General features: G+C 38.5%; 1 protein-coding gene across 2 annotated transcripts in view; it reads right to left on the bottom strand.

Moving 5' to 3' along the window:
• EMCN (endomucin) overlaps positions 1–22,174 on the bottom strand; it is a 93,946-nt gene that overhangs the window by 2,548 nt on the left and 69,224 nt on the right. For both annotated transcript variants that reach the window (XM_030865592.3, XM_060299758.2), the window contains exons 6-11: positions 17,882–17,974; positions 17,397–17,450; positions 15,437–15,532; positions 11,918–11,942; positions 10,404–10,465; positions 5,812–5,885 (exon numbers count right to left, since the gene is read on the bottom strand). In XM_030865592.3, coding sequence (XP_030721452.1) covers positions 5,851–5,885; positions 10,404–10,465; positions 11,918–11,942; positions 15,437–15,532; positions 17,397–17,450; positions 17,882–17,974 — 365 coding nt within the window. In that variant the 3' untranslated portion in view covers positions 5,812–5,850. The remainder of the gene's footprint in view (positions 1–5,811; positions 5,886–10,403; positions 10,466–11,917; positions 11,943–15,436; positions 15,533–17,396; positions 17,451–17,881; positions 17,975–22,174) is intronic.

Raw genomic sequence — 22,174 nt, 5'->3', positions numbered from 1 at the left:
TGGGCATAATCTATACCCCTAATAGTTCTCCTTCCCCAATGCCTACATTCACACAATCCCTACCTCTGGAGAATGTCACCTTCCAGACAATTCTTTTCTATTCTGCCTCTTCCTCTGTATCCCTACTGTATCTGCAGACCTGGTGAAGCCCTTGTTCTTTTCCCAGGGAATACTGAAATAGCCCTCTGACCTCTCCGCTGCCAGTCTTACTCCTGTTGAATTAATCTTCCACACTGAACACTCAGTGATGTGTCTCAAGCACAAATCTCATCGTATTCCTCTTCTGATTAAAGCACTTCACCGCACCCTATCACTAACGCGACATCGTTCGAGGTCTGTTGCTTGGGGTAACAATGTGAGTAATTAAGAAATTGATTGGCAACTTTCATGCTTTGCTTCCGTGTACTTATCAGGGAGAAGAGTGAACAGGCAAGTCTGCACTTCTCCTTCACAGAAAGGAGAGTCAGGGCTTTGGTTTATTACTTTGGGTTTTCTTGTTTGCGGTACAGAAAGAACTTTCTGTATTGGCGCCCCAAAACAGCAGGAGATGGAAGCTTCTGTGCTTTAATTGGGAAAGGGGCACATGTCCGGCATGGCAGGGTAGGTGCTGTCGTGCTGCTGATGGCAGTGCTGGTGGTTTGCTGGAGTCTGGGAGGAGGATGATATGGTGGGGGTGAGGGTGGGCAGTGGACCAGCGTGGAGACCTGCATCTTGCTCCCTCATGGCATGATCGGTGAGGCAGGACCTTTGCTAGGGATGGTTGCATTGCTGCCTTGCAGTGCGGGAGCCGGACACTGGTTACTGTGTCTTGCGGGACAGTTGGAAGACCAGAGAGTGGACACAGGATCCAGGTCAAGTCTTAGTCTGTGGAAAGGACTGTAAAGCAGGGCTTTTCTTTCTTTTTTTTTTTTTTTGGTACGCGGGCCTCTCACTGCTGTGGTCTCTCCCGTTGCGGAGCACAGGCTCCGGACACGCAGGCTCAGCGGCCATGTCTCACGGGCCCAGCCGCTCCGCGGCATGTGGGATCTTCCCGGACCGGGGCACGAACCCGTGTCCCCTGCATCGGCAGGCGGACTCTCAACCACTGCGCCACCAGGGAAGCCCCCATGATAGATTCTTTAATCATATTGACAACACTTTATAAGCAAAGAAGCACAATGGGTCTAGGAGAAAAGGTCATTCTATCCTGGTTTTATAGATGTGGAACCTACTGCAAAGCATTATAAAGAAATTTGTTGAAGGCCATAGACTAGGATCAGAAAATAAATCTTGCTTTACTTGTGATGTTTTCTTTTTAGCCCTCATTCTTCATTTTAAAATGTAAGAAAAATAATTGAAGAACATGTTAAGCTTTTCTGGAAGTTCACAAAGATGCTTTTAGATTATCAAGGATATCATTTAGAAAATTACAGAAGTACAGTGAATTGCATCTGCAAGAAAAATAGAAATGGGTAACATTCCACTTTGTTGAGGATCTGTGGGATGAGACTTTCATACAAGTTATTGGTCTTGCTGCCCCTTGGTTCTTCGTTGATCTGAAACTCCCCTCACTTCTTAAACTGGCAGGTGGCTTGGAACAGAACAGACAGGAGACCTACTGGAGAGGGAGCGGCCAGGTGGCAGTAGGTCTCCTCCCTTCTAAAGCACAGGATTGCTCTCAGAACAATCAAAAGACTTTCTTTTCAGTTCTAAAATTGTTTTTTCCCTCATTTAAGATATATCTTGGACATGTCTACATGCAATTTAAAAATTGTCTTGATAATCACTTTTGCTAGTTGTATAATGTCATTGATTGGATCATACCTAATTTATCTGAAATTTCCATACCACTGGACATGCTGTTTCTAAATGTTTGCTACCATTCTTTGTATATTAATCTTTAATCACATTTCAAATAATTTCCTTTTGAAAATTTCCTAAAAGTGAAGTTACTAGGTGACAAATGTGAATATTTTAAGTCTCTTAGTGAATATTACCAAACTGCTCTTTGGAAAGATTAATCCAGTTAATCCAATTTATACTGTCAAATGCAGCATATGATACTATTTGCTTCACCAGTATGATTTTTAGAAATTAGGAAAAGAAAAACTCAAGTACTTGAAGGTTATAATTTTTTTGGTCTTAATTCCATTTTTGATTAGTAATAGTACAGGAACTCTTCTATAATTTTATATTACCATTTTTATTTCCTCCTCTGTGAATTGCCTGTTCCTGGCCTTTGCTCATTTAAAAAATTTATGATTTGTATAACTGTCTTTGTATATTTAAAATATTAATGAATTGGTCTCACATTTATGACAAACATAATTTTTATGTTTGGAAATTTTAAGTCATGATATAGCAGAATTCCTATTATTTCCATTGTGTTATATTGTTTCCTGGTCTGAAAATTCTTAATCAGACACATAATACAACCTAACAAATTTTTCTTCTACTTTTTTTTACATTTAGCTTTTTATATATTTTCCCCATATAGATATTATTAGCTAATGTCCCTTCACACTCGTTATTAACCAATTTGTTCAGACCTTTTGTTGGCATCAGTAAGAAAAGGATGTGCTTTCCTGCTCTACATTTTGGCATAAAAATTCTGGCCTTAGCAGAAGTCCTATGTAACAGCAGATCAATTCCTTGTCACTTTGTCATAAAATAATTAATCTCAGAAGAAGATAACAGAGCATATTTGCATTATAAGTGAGCACAAATATGTGTAGAAGTACATACAGCTAATGTATCTCTAATCATTGATTCCAGCGGCCTTCAAAACTTACCACAAGTTACTTTTGCACTAACAGCCATTTTGAGGGAGGTATCAGCTAGTCGCTGGGAGGAAAATGAATTATACAGGGAAAGCTTAAACTAAAATAATCATTTTCTTATTCTAAATAAATTATGGTCCCTAAATATAGCAGTAAGTCTGCAGTGAAGGATATTTTTTGAAACTCCTATCAACCTTCCGCTTGTTGACATAAAAGTCTTAAGAGATTTTAGAACTAGATTGAATTGATCAGTTGTATCAATCATGCCCATATAGCTTTTTAACTTTTTTCTCTATTTTCTTATTTCTTATGTGCGATTTCATTTTCTCACTAGACAAAGCTTTGCAGAGAGGGCAAGGGTCATAGATTAAAGGTATTTTGGAATTCCATTAAATGTAACATTCAGCACAAAATAGATGATCGTTATACGAAGCAGCAGGCATTAAATACATCTAGAAATTTATCCTGAGGTGAAAAATTTTAACATGAGTGAATGTGTCCGTATCAGTGTTTGCGGTTGCATACCAATCCAAAGACTTCTCAATTTCTTTTCTCAACTTCTAGTTCTGATAAATGCATTCTTATTTATCCTGAATTTCTGAGTTGATATCTTATTTCTAGGTGATATCTGATTTCTAGGAGGAAGCAATTACTCAGCGGTTACTACATTTAAAGTACAATGGTTGCTAATAGAAATATATTGAAAAAGAGTAAGACAAATAGACAATAGAACTGACCAATTTCAAATATGTTTCTTCCCATTACTTTCATCTTTACTCTTCAGAACATTGTTATGTAATTCCACAATTACTCAGAAAGGCAACAGAAGCTATTTACCGCTGCAAATCAAAAGACATGAGATTAGAGGCTAGGAACATTTTTTCAAGTACAAAAATTGAAAGGAATGGGAGTTGGATAATAATTCATTTTGTTGAGCTTGTTTGGGTCAGTACTCTTCCTTTTCTTCTGTATAGAGACTGTCTCCTGCATAGAGACTCTTCTTTCTTTCTCTTCCCAACTGAACAGAAGACTTCTTCTTCCTCCAAACTGGACAATTAGTCACTAAGATTTGAGCATTTTAACAATCTGGAAGGCATCCTTTTACTAGCCACAGGATTGCAAAGAAACCATAGCTTGTACGGAAGGAAGCTTGCCATATACTAGAGAGGGCTGGACCACGTCTCCACAAATTTCTCACACTTCTCAGGTTCTTGAATCTTGCGTCTGAAAGAGTGCATTGCAAAAGGATAGGCAAAGGCCCAGATTCCTCTCATCCTAACCCACCCCTTGCTGGCTAGAGAAGGATGAAATTCTGACACTGATGCATGTCTGGATGACACTCCTTTGTTTACATCTCCTGCTCCTGGCCAGAGAAGCATGGCTGGCATGATTTATTCAATAAACACTGGCTGAGTATCCATAACAGCACTGTCTTTGTGCTGGGAAGTAGACATAGGTAGTGGGCATAACAATGATATTCCCCCCGGACGCTACCCAGAGTGACTACCATTGTGTTTAGGCCAATTCTGGGCATACACCTATTTATCTGTTCTTTTGCTTTTTTACTATTAGTTGCTAAAGGGTAAATTTCTCTGCAGGTTCTAAAAATGATCAAACCCTAATTGTGAGGGCACTTAATCAATGCTGCTTGTGAAAAATAAGTCAAAAGAAACTTTTCTTACCCAATTCTAGAAAAGCAAAAGACGGTCCCATGCTAAGCTGGAAAGGTTAATTCCAGCAGGCCTGAAATCGGGCTGAGTTGTTTTACTGAAATAAGACATGTACCTGCATTGCACTGACTCCTGGTCAAAGAATGGAACGCACAGAATAGCAGTTGCTTGTAATCATAGTTTTGAGAGGCTTCAACTATTCATTGATTAACAATTAATGTAATGAGATTGATCACCTTGCATCTGGTCTCATTGAGACACATGGAGGGCTCTGTCGCTCATCTAGTTATACAGCAAGAATGTGCCTACACGACCATCTGGGTTCTGTAAGTTCCCTGTATACTAACGAGTTCTGTTCCAAGAGTGTGCTCGTAAGTCCAATTTGTTCGTAAGTCCAACAAAGTTAGCCTAGGTACCCAACTAACACAATCAGCTGTATAGTACTGTACTGTCATAGGTTTATAATACTTTTCACACAAATAATACATTAAAAAAACAAAAAATGAAGGAAACCTTTTTACTCTTACAGTATGGTACTTTGAAAAGTACAGTAGTACAACAGCTGGCATACAGGGGCTGGCATCGAGTCAACAGGCAAGAAGAGTTACTGACTGGAGGAGGGAGAGGAGGTGGGAGATGGTAGAGCTGAAGGGTCGTTAGCAATAGGAGACAGAGTGCAATTTCACTCATGCCTGACGTTGATGGAATGCATGTTCGCATCTTTGAAAGTTCGCAACTTGAAGGTTCATATGTAGGGGACTTACTGTATAAGAAACCCCAGCTGAGAGTGCATTTTGGATCACCTTGTTTGAGGTACTTTGTGCACACATCCATGGTTCCTGGCTCCAGAGAGAAAGTACACCTGGGTATGGTTCTTACTGAGGGAGGACAATTGGACCTCCCACCTGGCATCTCTGGACCCCTCTCCCTGAGCCAACCTTTGGCTGTGATGCGCATTCTTACCTTAATGCAGCTCCTATGTCATATACTATTTTTTTTTTTTTTTACTGTCATTTTGGGTCCTGCAAATCTTCCTTAGCAATAGAACCCTGTGTAACTGCCACTGTTAAGTATATATATGCTGACCCAGGCAGAGGCAAACTGCATCTACGAGGAAACATTACCAACAGGCAGAAAGGAGGAATTGTATCATTCCTGAGGTAGGCAGGGCAACTGGAAGAATCTTCTACAGCCCCCAAGACATTTATTTCTCTGGCAAATGTTCTTAGAGTTTGTTTTTAGACAAATAGAAAATGATGGTTTAACTGACACAAGCTATTAACTTTTCAGGTTATAAAAGTCTTTAAAAATAATCTGAGCTGCAGCAGGCTAACAAAACAGATATTAATGAGTATCTCAGTGAGTGGAATTAGGGAACTTACATATTTATTGCCCAGGTGTGGAGAGGATTCATCAAGCTGTCAGTTCTTGGTTTTTCCTTGTGCAGAGTGCTCACCTAAAAGCAGAAGATATGCTTTGATCTATAAGTTCAGAGAGTGAATAACGATGAAAATACAAGTTTCTTGGCTTGTTTTCTGTTTTTCAAGGAAAGTCCAATTTCCCTTCAAGAACGTCATTAGAGCCACAACTTACCTCTTGGTATTGCCTGGAAATTGTTCACCAAGATTTATGAGCTTTATTCGGCCATTGTTTATTTTTACCCTAGAAGAGCAATGCTAACTCACTCCCTGCAGATAGGGGGTGTGAGTTGGGAGGTGATAGCAAGAGAGGCGCCCTAGGGAATAAGTTATTGAATTTTGCTTGTTCCATAAGCTGGCTGTGCCTGAGCAAAACTACATCATATATTTAAAATGCCATTTTATCAGGAAAACATTCTAGGGTCCTTTGTTTAAATAATTCAGTGAGAGTTTTGTGAAAATGAATTTATAGGCCAACATGAATACTTTGGTGACGTACAAAGCAGCACAGGGAACATTGCTCAAAATAACCATGTTATTCCATCATCAATATAAAGATAAATATTAACTTAGGATGATGGGGAGCTGAGAGGCTCCAAGCATTTTTTTTTAAATTTATTTATTTAATTTATTTTTGGCTGCATTGGGTCTTCGTTGCTGCACGGGGGCTTTCTCTAGTTGCAGCGAGCAGGGGCTACTCTTCATTGTGGTGCTCAGGCTTCTCACTGCGGTGGCTTCTCTTGTTGCAGAGCACGGGCTGTAGGTGCGCGGGCTCAGTAGTTGTGGCACATGGGCTTAGTTGCTCTGCGGCATGTGGGATCTTCCCGGCCCAGGGCTCGAACCCGTGTCCCCTGCATTGGCAGGCGGATTCTTAACCACTGCGTCACCAGGGAAGCCCCCAAGCATTTTTACTTGCTCTTGGATTTGTGTTCAAAGCATTTCACATCACCTGTGTCTTTCATGTAGATTCAAGTAACAACAATGCGTAGGAGGGGAGGTGGGAGTGACAAAGGAGACCAAGGTGCTGTCTCCTCCTTCAAAAGAGCTTGAGCTCAGTGAGGAACACAGAGGATAGGAGATGAGTGACATCTGGGAAGTACATGTTATTAAGTGGTTCAAAATTTGAGCAAGTGAAATCTGGCACATCATGAAAGGCCTTGTAGACGTGCTAAAGTGTTGGAACTTAATCTTAAGTAATTAAAACTTATCAGAGTTTTCTAAGCAAAGGAAAATTATAAATTATAAATTATAAATGGATTCAGATCTGCTTTTTCTTCCTCCAAATAGTTCAAAACCAAGTGATGCTTTGAAATTAAATTCAGTGATACAGTATTTTCTTTCTTTTGTGGAATCATGTATTCCTTAATTTAGGCAATTTTCTTCATATTTGTATAGCCTTACATGTTAAAAATGAGATAATGTACATTAACTTTCTGAGGAGTGGTGTAAGTGGGAATCATCTTGAAAATGCATCATGTCACATGTATATTTTGTAGTAAATCATGAGGATGTTTAACTTGGCAAGACTTCTTACTAAACCTGAGTGGCATCTTATATGTTCTCATAAAGGACTCCGTGATCTGCTATGTTTGGTGCTCATTTTTTTCTGAAAGCACGTTCTTGTGTATACCCTAGTAGGCTTTCTCTTTTACATTAAAGAAAGCTCCCAATTGAAATAATCAAATTTTAAACATTATGGGCCACATTTTCAACGGAAGAACCCTGCTTGACAAAGAACATATTTAGAAGAAGCAGGAAGTGTGGATGGATGAACACCATGGCCAATTAGAGGAGGAGGACTTGAGGCAAGGAACTGTCTTATCCAGAGAAAATACTCAGAACAATAACCATTACACATAGAGGCTTGTAGAAACCCAGAAAATTTAGCATCCACTGGCATTCCCCTGAAGGAGAGTTGCTGCAGAGCTCTGTTTCCTTGGAAACATGATATATTGACCTCTAAAATGGCAAAATTGATTTTGAGATATAAGACCAGAGTTTATAAATTGACATACTGACCAATCCAATGAATTCTTAAGACCATTGAATCTCAAATTTCATGTTGTTACCCACATTGGTGCATTAATTAATACTATGTCCCTTAGGCCATGTAGCACATAATATGAAATATATAACAATCATCAGTTCTGAGTGGTGAATAGTCACATATTCTATCAAATTCTTTTTCTGTATTTTTTAACTATTTAAAAATTTTTATATAGGAGATAGTGGAAATTTAGGCTAAGCCTGTGAACTTATATAAAACCTAATCATTTCAGACTATTCTAGTTATATTTTAGAATGATGTCACTATTAGGGAAGAGAGATTTAAGTGAAAATAATTATAATAATGTAATTTCTATTGAGTGTGGTGAGCATAATTTTATAACGAAAGCATGTTTGAATAAGTTTTGAAAGAAGGTAGAAAGAGATTTGTTTGCAGGTGTTTCAGGAACCATCAAATCCTGTTAATGGTGGACAGACTTTAATAAAAACTGTGGTAGTACAAAGAGAATTTGGAGGGCATTGTTTTAGATTATCAGTTCTAGGCTACTGAAATCAACTCAGAGTCACCCGTTTTAGTTTTCCCCTATTACCAAATATTTTCTATAATCAGCTAGGTTGACTTTTGAGAGATTATTTTCTTAAAAGAAGTGTGCTTCCTAACTTGAGGTTGGCAGAAATAAAAGTACCAGAGACTAGATCTTATTATTTCCATAGTAATATTTCCTCCTTAGACCTATGACCTGAAAAGCTACTTATGAAGAAAAGGAACTTTGGGTAGTTCAGGGTCTTCTTAACTATCCCACCGTGATCTACCCACTTATTATTGCAGTTAGTATGACGGTGGGAGATAGTAGCTTACACAGAATTATGCTTGGGCCTTGAAGAAGAATCAGAAAGCAAATTAGCAACCAAGAAACACAAGGTTTCTCTGTGGATTTCCCCTCCTGAAAGCCGCGATTCTGGTGTCACTTGTCATTTCCCTGGTAGACACAGGTAGCAGAGCAGGTGGTCCTGATCTCAGGCCCCTCCTCACCAGGAGAGCCAAGGGCTCCTATACGGAGGCTTCTGGTCCACAGCTTGGAGACCCCCAGAAGCTGCCGAGTGTTCGGTTTAAATCCCGAGGGGATAAAGGAGCGTGCATGAAATTACAGGTTGTCATGCTGCTCACAAGTCACAGGCAGATTCTGAGAGCTTTTCTTGATAAATGGTGTAGTCGCACTCCGGGTCCTTCATAACCTTACTCAGGACTGGTCCACGTTTAGTCTCCTTGCCTGGAGACTAAACCTTGACCAAGTAGAATAGGCTCAGCTACTTAGTCAAGGCTGGTAAACAGCCAGGAGAAACTGGTGAGTGGTTTCCAATTATCCTGTGGAGGAATTTTACTCTTTCATTCATTCATATGGTTACCTTCAAGAGAACAGTGTGGGAATAAAGAAATGTGTAAGAGATACAAGAATGAAAGTCTCTCTTAAGAGAAAATGGCTCCCATGAGGGATTTGGCCATGTCGCTGCAGATTTTGGGTGCCCTTGCTTTTCAACCTCTTTTGTTTATCTGTTGTAATTTGTTCTAGTTAGAATCTCCTACCTGAAATGGGGACCTTATTCAGCCTTTGATATCTTGCTCTTCAATTGGGACTATATTTATAGCCTTTTGTTTTACAAAATCGTTTTTGCAACATATTTATAACGTTTATCATCTGATAGCTCTCACTTCACATAACATATGTATTGTGGGAGTATTTTGTATAGGTAAAATTGGGGGGACTGAATATAGTAAATGTCTTGATGTAACTTGATATTTAAATTAGAGCCACATAGGTTGTTTCATAAAACTCATAATTACTTTTTATTTATATACTTTTTATTTTTTTGGTCATATTGATGTTTTAAATATTTTGTTTACTCAAAACAAAAATGTAATCTGTGTTTTTTTAATTTTTAAAAACTATCTAGCATCTCATTTTTCATTGCTTTCGATACAAATATAATTCATACAAATCATATCTGTATTTTGAAAATCTTTTTAGATTGCAAACCAAACAAAATCAAAACCTAAGAGACTAGAAAAAAGAAATGTAAATTTTATCAGTAGGAAACTGTGTTTTGTCCTTACTGAGAAGCTCAATTAAAGTATTTGAAGTGATATAAAATATGATATACATTTTAACTGATGAATCCTAGTTCCAGTTGACTGTACACAGCCATTACCAAAAATGAAACAAAACAACAGCAATACTTTTAAAAAAACCCTGCGGCATACTTAGTGTTTTTTCTGCCACTACTGCAGAATAGAAAATGCCTCTAGTCACCACCCATTCTTGAGAACACATCTGCATGCAACCTCCAAAAGCCAGAGAGTCTAATAATCTTACCAAAAATGATATTTCTAGGGCTCATCTTTTCTTCATAGGAGAATTTTGTATTTCTTGGGAGTTAATGATTGAGTTTTTCTAGAGAAGTTATGCTTTTTGGTTATGTTCACATGAACAAAATCCAAGTTAGATTTTGAAATAACCATTTTTCATCTAATCGACAATCTGGGAGCTTACCAGACTCATGAGAAATTGTCTTAACGGTGAGAAGCTTCACACTCTCTTTATCGGACTGAGGTCTATTTGGAAACAGAAAACATTAAGTTAGCGCCACAGTAATTAGCATTACATATCTGTGAAGGAAAGGAAACATGATACAAACAGAAAGAAGAATATACACGTGCATATATATTTTTGTGTGTTTCTACGGCAAAACTTGTGTTTCTTCATGTACAGACACATATACTTTTATAGCACTTTCATTTCTGGAATCAAGCCAATAAATCTCTGTTATTCTGTTATGGTGATGATCATCAGCTAAATTAAACATCAAGATGGGTCACGTAGGGACTTCCCTGGCAGTCCAGTGGTTAAGACTCCGCGATCCCAATGCAGGGGGCACAGGTTCGATCCCTGGTGGGAGAACTAACATCCCTCATGCCGAGCGGCACAGCCGAAAAAAAAAAAAAAAACCCCACCTGTCATGAGGTCCATGTTGCACATGCTTCCACTTCCTAATTGTGAGGGGAAGACATAGAAATGTTTCCAAACCTTTTGGACTGATCTGAGTTCTGGGTAATTCCTTTTCATGAGGTCGTGGATACTGCAGTATAGTGTCTGAACTGTCTATTTCAACAAGAGTTCCCACCTATCCCTTCTCAGACTCAAAATAGTTTCAAACCCCAATTCCTCTCCTTGGATATCTCAAGAACCTCTACTTTTAATTAAGAATGGTAGGTGGTGTAGGGACATTATTCTTTTTTTCCAGTACGCGGGCCTCTCACTGTTGTGGCCTCTGCCGTTGCGGAGCACAGGCTCCAGATGCACAGGCTCAGCGGCCATGGCTCACGGGCCCAGCCACTCTGCGGCATGTGGGATCTTCCCGGACCAGGGCACGAACCCGTGTCCCCATTGGCAGGTGGACTCTCAACCGCTGCGCCACCAGGGAAGCCTGGGACATTATTCTTAAAGTTCACATCCCAATGAATATACAAAAACACCCACAAAAAGGGCTACAAAGTCAGGTCAACACAGAAAACTTAACCACAGAATTTGGTTTTGACATTAAAATAGTTTGTCTCTTTGCAGCACCTTGACTGTAACAGTTGGTAGGATTGCTAACAACTGCTTTGTTTGTTTTAGTAAAGTCGAAGCAAAATAACCATCTGTTGTTAAAGTAAAGCCACTCAGAGCTGTCTTAAGGTGCAGGCATGATTTTTCCCTAATTGTGAGAAGCATATTGAAAATTTCAATGGGAAAACTATTTTAAAACTCTAGCTATGTTTTTCTATGATTTTTTTGGCAACTTTTGATTTCTGATTTTACCACTTTACCCAAGTTTAAGAGCCAGTTGTTGGAATTTCTCATACTTGAGAGCTCTCTGACAAATAGGTAGCCAAACCCCATATACTATGCCTTCTGCAAAATGCTTGAAAAACCCGAAGAAGTATGAGTAGAGGATCAATACTTTCCTCTATATAAATGACAGGGTCAGAGCTTCTAGAAGAAAACAATGATGCAACATTACTTACTGGTCATTTCCATTTTCAGGTGTGCCTAGGAGAGGAGGGAATTGTTATTAGAGCTGTGAGGAGCTTAGCTGCAAAAAACCTGAGACCCCTGCCACTTTTTGCTCAAAGATGTCTCTAAAGCCAATTTTTAACTTTTCAGTCTCTCGCCCCATTCCCCGCCCCACTGACCATTTCCTCAGACGTGGTGACTACTCATTCCTCAGTCACAGCTAATCCATTCATGGTATAGTCTCAACTAGGTCAACTCCACTGAACTTAGCTCTGGACTAATTTTAATCTTATAGTTTCGTATCACTGTGTGGAACTATTATCCATTATTGTACATCCCACAGACACCAAAAAAGGTTTCAGTATCTCTGGAAACAAATGCTTCTCAGAGTATTGAATTACCTTCTTAAAACAAAGAATTGAATTTTTGGCTTTTCTTTGTATGTTGCTCTCTCTGGGGACCTAAATCTCTGTATTTGTGGTGAGCCACGATGCTGCTATTGCTTCTAATTGCATCTGAAGCCCACGGATTCAGCTTCTCAGAAGTGCCCTACAAAACGTCACTGAGCCTACTAACTGTAACTCATCTTCTGTCCGCTTTGCCGGGCTGTTCCACGAGGGTCGGTAGAAAGCAAGCCGGGCTCGTGAGAACGCAGAGTGATTCATTCTGCACAAGAGCATGGCCTCTCGGGAGCAGATCATGCTGGTCAAACCTTGCATTGGTCTGTGGCCTATTAGGCAGAATATTTAATGTAATCACTTAAGGGCCTTGCTTTATTCCGGATTTTGCTGTGATTTTATTCCATGGCTCGGCTCCCATCTCTTGGATTTCTTTTCATCTCTAAGGTAGCTCATATCAGGATATGCCTTTTGAATATCATTCTCTTGACTTTGACCATCATTGTTTTATAAAGACGTTGATCTCCACGAAAATTTTGGCTACTGCTATTTCTGTCACCTTGGCTAAGTTACTCCAACATGAATCTTAATCCCTAGAATTTAATTCATGGCACGGTATGCTGCTCACCAACTAGCTCTAACTTCATCTTCCCTACCATCAGTAGGGTTTTAACAACAATCCAGTTCACCTATAAAGTCCCCTTTAATAGAAAGTGTCAACTTTTCAAATAACTTATTTGCAAATCTTCCTATGCAAAGCAGTTTTTCACTACAGGGTATTTTTACTGATGGATTTAGCCCACAGTTTTTTTCCCCTATCCTGTATACTCAACACCCACTGGCTTCAACTAGATTGGTTGAGTTCCCATAAAAGATAGGATTGGTGGTTTAGAAACTTAGAGAAATTAAACTGATTTATAAAAATGCTATTTCCCCTCTGGAAACTGAGTGAGGAAACATATTTCAGACTTTATTAAGAAGTTTATTCACTAACTCCCAGAGGGAAAGACGTTGATTTGTTTTCTTCTTATTTTATAGCAAGAGCTAAAATGAACACTGCTGTTTTCATATCATTACTTTCCCTTGCACTGTCTTGCTCAGGCGCCAAACTGTCCGCGCCCTGCACAGTCAGCGATTGGCCTCAGGAACAGCATTCATTAGTGTCCTGGGGGCACATTGTCCATGGGGTAAACAAAGAAGAGCGTGGCTCATAAAAATGATTCATTTTTACTTTTTAACAGTATATGAGACTTAGGTAGAGTTCTGTTAGTGAACTGTTTAGAATTAAAGTGAGGAAAGGGAAGGTTCTATTTTACTGAAAATTACAAAATTTAACTCAACAAGCGTATCATAAGGCTCTCTCTGCTAGTTATTATGCACAATGCCACGTGAGTCATACGTAGTTTGTGACTTGGAGGGGTTGCCTGAAGTTATGGACTGAATGTTTGTGTCCCCTCAAAATTCATATGTTAAATCTTAATGCCCAATGTGATGGTATTAGGATGCTGGGCCTTTGGAAAGTGATTAGGTCATGAGGGCAGAGTCCTTAGGAATGGCTTAGTGCCCTTATAAAAGAGACCCCAGAGAATTCTCTTGTCCCCTCTGCCACAAGAAGACACAGGCAGATCTGAAAACCAGGAAGAGTGCGCTCATCAGACGTCAAATCTGATGGTGTGTTGGTTGAACTTGTCAGCCTCGGGAGCTGTGAGAAATAGATGTTTGTTGTTTAAGCCACCCAATCTATGGCATTTTTGTTACAGCAGCCTAGACAGAATAAGATGTTTGACTTTCAGGGGAAGCAGGCTTATAGAGAAGTAACTATATTATAGTGTGATGAATGCTATCATTAAATTCTATGGAATTAGAAGTAATAGAACACTCCACTCTGCTTAAAGAGATGGGGTGTCGAAAAAATATGGATTAAGTTTGTTTTTAAGCTAGATTCTAATGGATAAGATGGAGATTAGGTGTGTTATAAAAGTTAAGGTGTGTTATAAAAGTTAAGCAGTGGGCTGAACATTCCAAGAGAAGGAATAACATGGATGAAGCAGAATACATGGCACTGCATTATACAACCAGGAAGGTGTCTGAAATGGAAAGATAGATTGAAGTTTAAGATAACATAGGTGAGTTCCCAGGAACTGGAGGGGGATTCAGAGGAAGCATGAAATAAAAAGAGACCTCAAGTTCCTGGAACAGAAAAAAGACTGAATAAAGACCAAAAGAAATCTCAATAAAATCGGGACTTTAGTTAATAATGTATCAATTTTGGTCAATTAATTGTGACAAATATACCATACTAACGTAAGATATTAATCATAAGGGTAGATGGGAACTCTCTACCTATCTTCACAACTTTTCTGTAAATCTAAATCTATCCTAAGGTTTAAAAGTTTATTTAAAAAAAGACTTTGAAATGTAATGCCATTATGGGAATCATAAATATTCAAGAGGCAGGGAGAAGAAGATGAAGCAGCAAAAAGAAGAAAAAGAGTGAGGATGTAAAAGAAGGCAGCGTCATTTTCAATGAAAGAAGAAAGACTTTCCAAAGCTAATGGAGAGATTAAGGAGGATAATAAAGAATAGTTGGACTAGAATCCCTCTAAAAATTGCAATAGTGTCCAATCCTGAGGAACTGATTCAATTAGCAGAACACACAGTTGTGGAAGACACCTTCATAGGAAGGCAGCTGTGCCTCCCAGGAGGGAAGTAAGTCACAAAACACTCTTCTTGAAATTATGGGTCCCAAAGTGAAATTCTTAGCGATACTTCCCTTTATTTTCTGTTATACGGAAATGGAACAAATCTTCGCTATAGTTAACGCATGTCACTTTATGCCTTCTTTACTACCGTATTCCCCTGACCACCCACAAAACCAGGGCTTTTTCATTTTAAAAAAATGTGTCCATATTCAATATTATTTGCCATCAGTAGCTAATTTCTACTCCTTACCTTCACCGGCATTCAGTGGATTTCTCTGCCCCTTTCCCTCTACCTCTGTGATCAAGCAATACAGCAGTTCGTTTCTGTGTATAATGCCTCTCTCCTCTTAAGAGTTTAAGTTCAAGTTTAGACTAAGCATGTTTATTCTCCTTTTAGGAAAACAAAATGAAACAAAACACTGTTACCTACCTGGGTCTGTCTTCCAGCACATTCGATACAAACCCACCAAAGCAAAGACTGAAAGTGTTATTGCAATCAAAGCAATAACCACAGGCAAAATGATACCTAAAAAGTATTGGAGACATTGTCAGTTAGAGTGGCTATTGAATTTCACAACAAATCATTCATGAACTGAGGAAAAGCATGTATGCTTCCTTTCTTCTTTAAACATCATTTTATTTAAAAGAAGTTTTTTTTTTTTAAGCAAAGAAGATAATTATCTGATTCCTGGGTTTTGCCCTAGTTGTCATTTCTGATGTATCCACTTGATGTCAGTCTTGTAGCCTTTCTGAAATAAAACTCCAAACCTAAGGAAGACAGTTCCCACTTTCCTGGTGACTGAAGGAATGAGGAGGTGGGAGACTGGCCAGGAAGAAGCTGTCCCCTATGGTCAGAACCATATTCACACTTTATATTCTTTACTAGTTTATAGTGAAGTTACTAATACATAGCTTGGATGAAGGCATTCAGAAGGCACAAACTTACAATTATAAGATAAATAAGCACTAGGGTTTTAATGTATAACATGATAAATAGAATTAACTCTGTTGTATGTTACATATGAAAGTTGTTAAGAGAGCAAGTCCCCAGAGTTCTCATCACAAGAAAAAACATTTTTCTATTTCTTTAATTTTGTATCCATATGAGGTGATGGATGTTCACTAACTTATTGTGATAAGTTTCATGATGTATGTAAGTCAAATCATTATGCTGTACACCTAAAACCTATGCAGTGCTGTATGTCAATTATATCTCAATAAAACTGGAAGAAAAAGAAATATATATCCTCTACTGGTTCTAGTGGAAATGCTCTAGTCATAAAGCTGGCTTCTTAAAAAAAAAATCACTAATATCTTTCTGTAAAAATACCTTAGGACTAAAAAGGCATACAATAACATAAGTGGATATAGATGGATATCATGGTGGAACAATATGGTCCAAGAAAGATAAGCATGTGTGTATTTGTGAATGTCTGCTTGGGGGAGTGGTGTTGCTACAGTAAACTAGGGTGAGTTTTTGCTGTTCTCATTAAAAGAAGGTCTTTGCTGTTTGTTTGTTTGTTTTAGCATCTGCCTTCTTTTCTGACAGTCATTTCCCAGGTTAAAACAAGAGTGAAGAAAGGAAAAAGCTGTCATAGGGATATAAGTAGAGATATAGATGTTATAGTTACTATTTAGTTAGGTGTTCTCATCTGCTGGCATATGTACTCCTTATATTTACCGGGGGATTGAGAATAGCTAGGAGATTCATTTGTAGGGTGGGTTACACTTCACTGTTATGGTTAAATATTTGTTTTAAGTAAGTTCTGCTGGGTTCATATTAGACCTTACATGAGATCATTAGTGCCTCCCAAAATGAAGATGGCATGAATCAGCAGCTCAATAAATGCAATACTGACTTATTGAATGGAATGACTTTACCTAAACCTAAGATAATCTTTTATTATCACAGCTTCATATATATTCATCTTATTCTTAATTTTCAGGGAAATTAATGAATATTCTCTATTCAGTCCTAGCATAAACAGTGGCTGACATATATATGTTTTTGCTAAAATGGAACTTTTCTGAAAAGGCCATTTTTAACATTAAGATAAAGTTTTGTAAAGGTGAAAATTCACTTTTATGGAATCTCTGCCCATGCACTTTGGCTTATCAGAGATTAGTCCCATCAATTCACCTTGACCCCTGGTGGTAGCTGCTTAGCACTAAGGTAAGAAAAAAAAAAAATCCCCAAAGTGTATTTATTAAAACCAGACTCAATGGGAGGAAACTTTCAAAGCAGGTAGCAATTATATAGGATTATAATGGGATTGCAGGTTCAGTAAAGTTGAGAAAAGGCTGTCTATAGTTGAATCCCTTCCCTTATGGGTAACATTCAAACTTTCTGCAGTTCTACTGCCTTGAATGAAGATGCACGTATTACTCACTGGAATAAGAGGGGCTGGCTGAAGAAGAGCTTGCATTTTTTGCGTTCTCAGTGCCTATTATTTTAAGAAAGAAAAAAGGTCACCTTTGGTTAATGTGTGCCAATTCTCACAATCCTCCCCCCACCTCCCCCACTCCCCGTTTAGGTAAGCCTCTGTGATTTATAGGTATGAGTCTTGGAGTGAAAACATTTTATCTCATTCTGAAAGAGTTCTGTTTCATGACTCAAGATTGGTAGGGAGTTAATGTATACAATCTGATGAGTTTGGACACATGCATATACCCATGAAACCATCCCCACAATCAAGGTACTAGACAGAGTCATCACCTCCAAAAGTTTCCTCGTGTCCCCTCCCTTGTTTGAGGATGTGTAGTTTTGTTGTGTATAACTTATACCTCAATAAGCTGTTTTTTAAATGGGTGAGGTTTTCTTGGTGAGGAGGGGTCAGGCGAAGCAAGCTTCCACTCATACACACACAAGTCATACCTTGAGACTGGGAGATGTTTTCCAGAATTGTTACTGATATTGAGGATAATGTAGGGATTCTGGTAGGTGACGCATCTGGTTGTAGAGTGTTAACTGTAGGAAAATGATAAATGTAGCGTCAGATGATAGTATTTGCTCTTCTTACTGGATTTCTTTGCAGATTCAAACAATTTGCATTTCTGATGATCTGTAAAAAACTGCTTATTGTTGAATAATGGGATGCATACAGTTATACATTAAATCATGAGTTCATTCTATCTCCTCCTGTAGAGATGATTAAATTTGGAATGAGAAAACGTGGGTGTTAGTAGTATACCTTCAAGAACTGGCCAAAAAAACGTGAGCAAGTTTCTCATCTTAGGCTACAGACTGTATCACCTACTGCATGAAGTTCTGCATCCCATAAGAATGCAAATCAATGCAGAAGCATTAATCACAGTCTAGATATTACAACTTTGAGTGATCGTGATACTTTTCACTATAAATACTTAAAATGGACATAAATACACAGGACTTCAGATTTTATAATGTTTCTTAGTGGTCAAAGGGAAAGATTGCAGTTGAGACTTTGGTTGGAAGAACTGGGGAAAAAAATAATAGAAGATCCCTTCATTTTTATCTCAGCAGTGGTTTACAGTTGTAGGCCTTTTCTAGAGTAACTGCTGCTTGGATGCATTTCGACCACTGTCTATGCTCTTTTTACCACGGCAAATGTTAATTTTAAATTGATTATTATTATTTGTTTGCATAAGTCAACATTTGCCACCTTTAGTCAGAAGGACTAAAACAAAAAAATAATAAATAAAAATTTATTATTCAAAACTCATAAATCTCAATAAATTTCAAGGAAACATAGATAATTATATGTTTTATAAGTGTACAACGTTTATTCTTGTGAATCTGTAATAAAATGTAATTTGTATTTTGAACATTTTTTGAAAAATAATTCTCTTTTTCTTGAAATATGAAGTAATATCTTTTAATCACACCTGTTTGCCTTGTCTCTACACTGAATTGCAAGCTCCTGGAGTGTGAGGGCTGTAATTCCCACCATCCACCACACGAAGCTCTCACCACAGTGGGTATGCAGTAAGATGTAGCTGACTGCTTGGATAAACTAAGAGGCACCTCTTACAATTATGGCCCCCTTAGGAGTGTGAAGCCCATGCATAATTGCATGAAAGAAATTGATATTGCCTATGACTGCCTTGTATCTTTCTCTCTGTCACCCACAGCCCAGCACGCGCTGCATGCTTATGCATTTTTGACATTTGTGGGGGGAGAATAATGTTAAGACTCTGTTCTTGCCAGGCAAGAGATCTGTGGGAGGAAGCTAGATATATGCCCGTAAGAACAAAGAAAAATGTCAGGCTCGTGCACTGAGCAGGCAGAAAAAGGAATCTTAAATACAAGAGTGGGAACTAGCTCAAACCTCGGTACTTAGTTGCTTTTTCCAGTGTCAAGTGTTCTAGTGAGGATGAATGGTCTTTTGGTTGTGTTGGTAGAGAATGAGATGGCTGATTAAATAACCAATGGCATTAATTCCCCTGGGATTTCCCAAGGGTTAATTTTCAAGACTCCACGTTCTACCTTATTACCTTCTCATAGACAGGCTAAGTGGCGGCTACAGTTCTGAGTATAATCTATCTGGTTCAGATGAAACTCCAAGCTTTCCTCCTTAAAAGGTTAAAACGTGTTGACTGTCCAGTGCCATTATTGCTAGTGATCCACAGGGAGGCAATAGAATTAACCCTTCTTAAAAGAGGATTTGTTGGCTCCTTGAACAAAGACTTATTTTTTTTTCTTTTAACCACAAACTTTAGTTAATAAATCATTTCTGAAACCAGCACACACACACACACACACATACACACACATACACACACTTCACCTCTATTACATTGAATGATTTCTGGTGTTTTACTTCATTTTAAAAAATAGTAGTCATGACCCGCTAATGGGAATTAACTTACAGTTTGAGAAACCCTGTCCATTAGCATGATCATATTGATGAAATTACAGGTCTTGGCTGAATTCATAAATTGTGAGTTTAATGTAATTCTTCCTGCAATTAAGATGGAGCCATGGTACGTTCAGAGCTTATGATTTCTGTGGATTTCACTGAGACTGTATTATGCCACGTTCTACTAAAGCGGCATTGGCAGAGGAGGTACAGGAGAGGTACAGTGGATGGTTGAGAGCATGATTCTGAAGGCTGAGTACGCGGGCTCAAATCTGACTCTAGCACTTATTTGCTGTGGAATCTTAGGCAAGGCACTTAAACTCTTTGTGTCTGAGTTTCCACATCTACAAATGGTGATTATAATTTTTCTACATCATAGTGTTGTGAAAATTAAATGAGTAAAAATAAATTTAAATTGCTTAGAAGTGTTGATACTGATATGTTTATAATATATATAATTACTATAAAATTATGTTAATTTATATTATATTAATATATTATTTTATAATAATATCCTATTGTTATATTGTGATAGGCACCTACAGAGTTGTGTCTTTCACCAAAGTCAATTTATCTAATTTTCTCAGGTATTCTAAGTGTAAAGCTATATGACTCTTCAGACACTTACATGTTTTCAGAAGCTTCCTTGCTCTAGTCAGGAACTGGAGAAACTGGAGTATATGGTGTTCTTAGATGACATCAGTTTGCTCTTAGACCTTGACTTTTGGTGATTGTAATGATTATTGAATTGCAGATATGGTATGTTATGACTTAAATTTAGTTTGCAAACTTCAGGCCAGAAGTTTGGAGCAGGCTGTTTGAGGCAGAGACCTCAGAATAAAGTCTGTTGTAATAAAGAGACTTGAAGAACCAAGTCTATTGTAATAATGTGTACCCAAATTTACCTGATGGATTAGACTCCAAAATTTACAAACAGCTCATGAGGCTTAATATCCTCAAAACAAACAACCCAATCAAAAAGTGGGCAGACCTAAACAGACAGTTCTCCAAAGAAGACATACAGATGGCCAAAAGGCACATGAAAAGATGGTCAACACCACTAATTATTAGAGAAATGCAAATCAAAACTACAATGAGGTATCACTTCACACCAGTTAGAATGACTATCATCAAAAAATCCACAAACAATAAATGCTGGAGAGGGTGTGGAGAGAAGGGAACCCTCTTGCACTGATGGTGGGAGTGTAAATTGGTGCAGCCACTATGGAGAACAGTATGGAGGTTTCTTAAAAAACTAAAAATAGAGCTACTATGTGACCATGCAATCCCACTCTTGGGCATATATCTGGAGAAAAACATGGTCCAAAAGGATACATGCACCCCAGTGTTCATTGCAGCACTGTTTACAATAGCCAAGACATGGAAGAAACCTAAATCCCCCTCGATAGAGGAATACATAAAGAAGATGTGGGGTGTATATATATACACACACACACACACACACACACACACACACACACACACACACACAAAAGAATATTACTCAGCCATTAAAAAGAATGAAAACAACGCCATTCACAGCAACATGGAGGGACCTAGAGATTCTCATACTGAGTGAAGTAAGTCAGACAGAGAAAGAGAAATATTGTGATATCCCTTATATGCGGAATCTAAAAGGAAATGATACAAATGAACTTATTTACAAAACAGAAACAGATTCACAGACTTAGAGAACGAACTTATGGTTACCGGGGGGAAAATGGGGGAAGGGATAGTCAGTGAGTTTGGGATTGACATGTACACACTGCTATATTTAAGATGGATAACCAGCAAGGGCCTACTGTATGGCACAGGGAACTCTGCTCAATGTTATGTGGCAGCCTGGATGGGAGGGGAGTTTGGGAGAGAATGGATACATGTATATGTATGGCTGAGTCCCTTTGCTGTGCACCTGAAACTATCACAACATTGTTAATTGGCTATACTCCAATATAAAGTAAAATGTTAAAAAAAAAACCAAATTTACCCTATTGCCATCTGACAGTGGAACACATTTGGCTCTTGCTGTAAACCAATTACTAGGTAAATCATTGGAAGTTTTAGACAGAAGACCTTATTGATGTCCCAGGGTACCTCTGGTGGTTATGAGAATGCACCTCATGGAAGGCGAACTACAGTGTAATTGACCGAGGTTCCCCACCTGCTCTCTGAATTCCATCACTGTGTTTGTGCTGATGCCATACCTCCTGCGGGCTGCTCCCAGCCAGTGATTGAGCCTGGCAAGTATATGAAAGCAGGTCTGCTCCTGGGAACCGTGGGTTTCCCTGAGGAGGGACTTGAGCTGGAGGAGTCCCTGATGGCCTTCTCAA

Source organism: Globicephala melas, chromosome 5, assembly GCF_963455315.2.
Source record: "Globicephala melas chromosome 5, mGloMel1.2, whole genome shotgun sequence".
In the NCBI taxonomy this organism is placed as follows: Eukaryota; Metazoa; Chordata; class Mammalia; order Artiodactyla; family Delphinidae; genus Globicephala; species Globicephala melas.
Note: the sequence above shows the minus strand (reverse complement) of the source record. Positions and strands in the feature narration are given on the sequence as shown.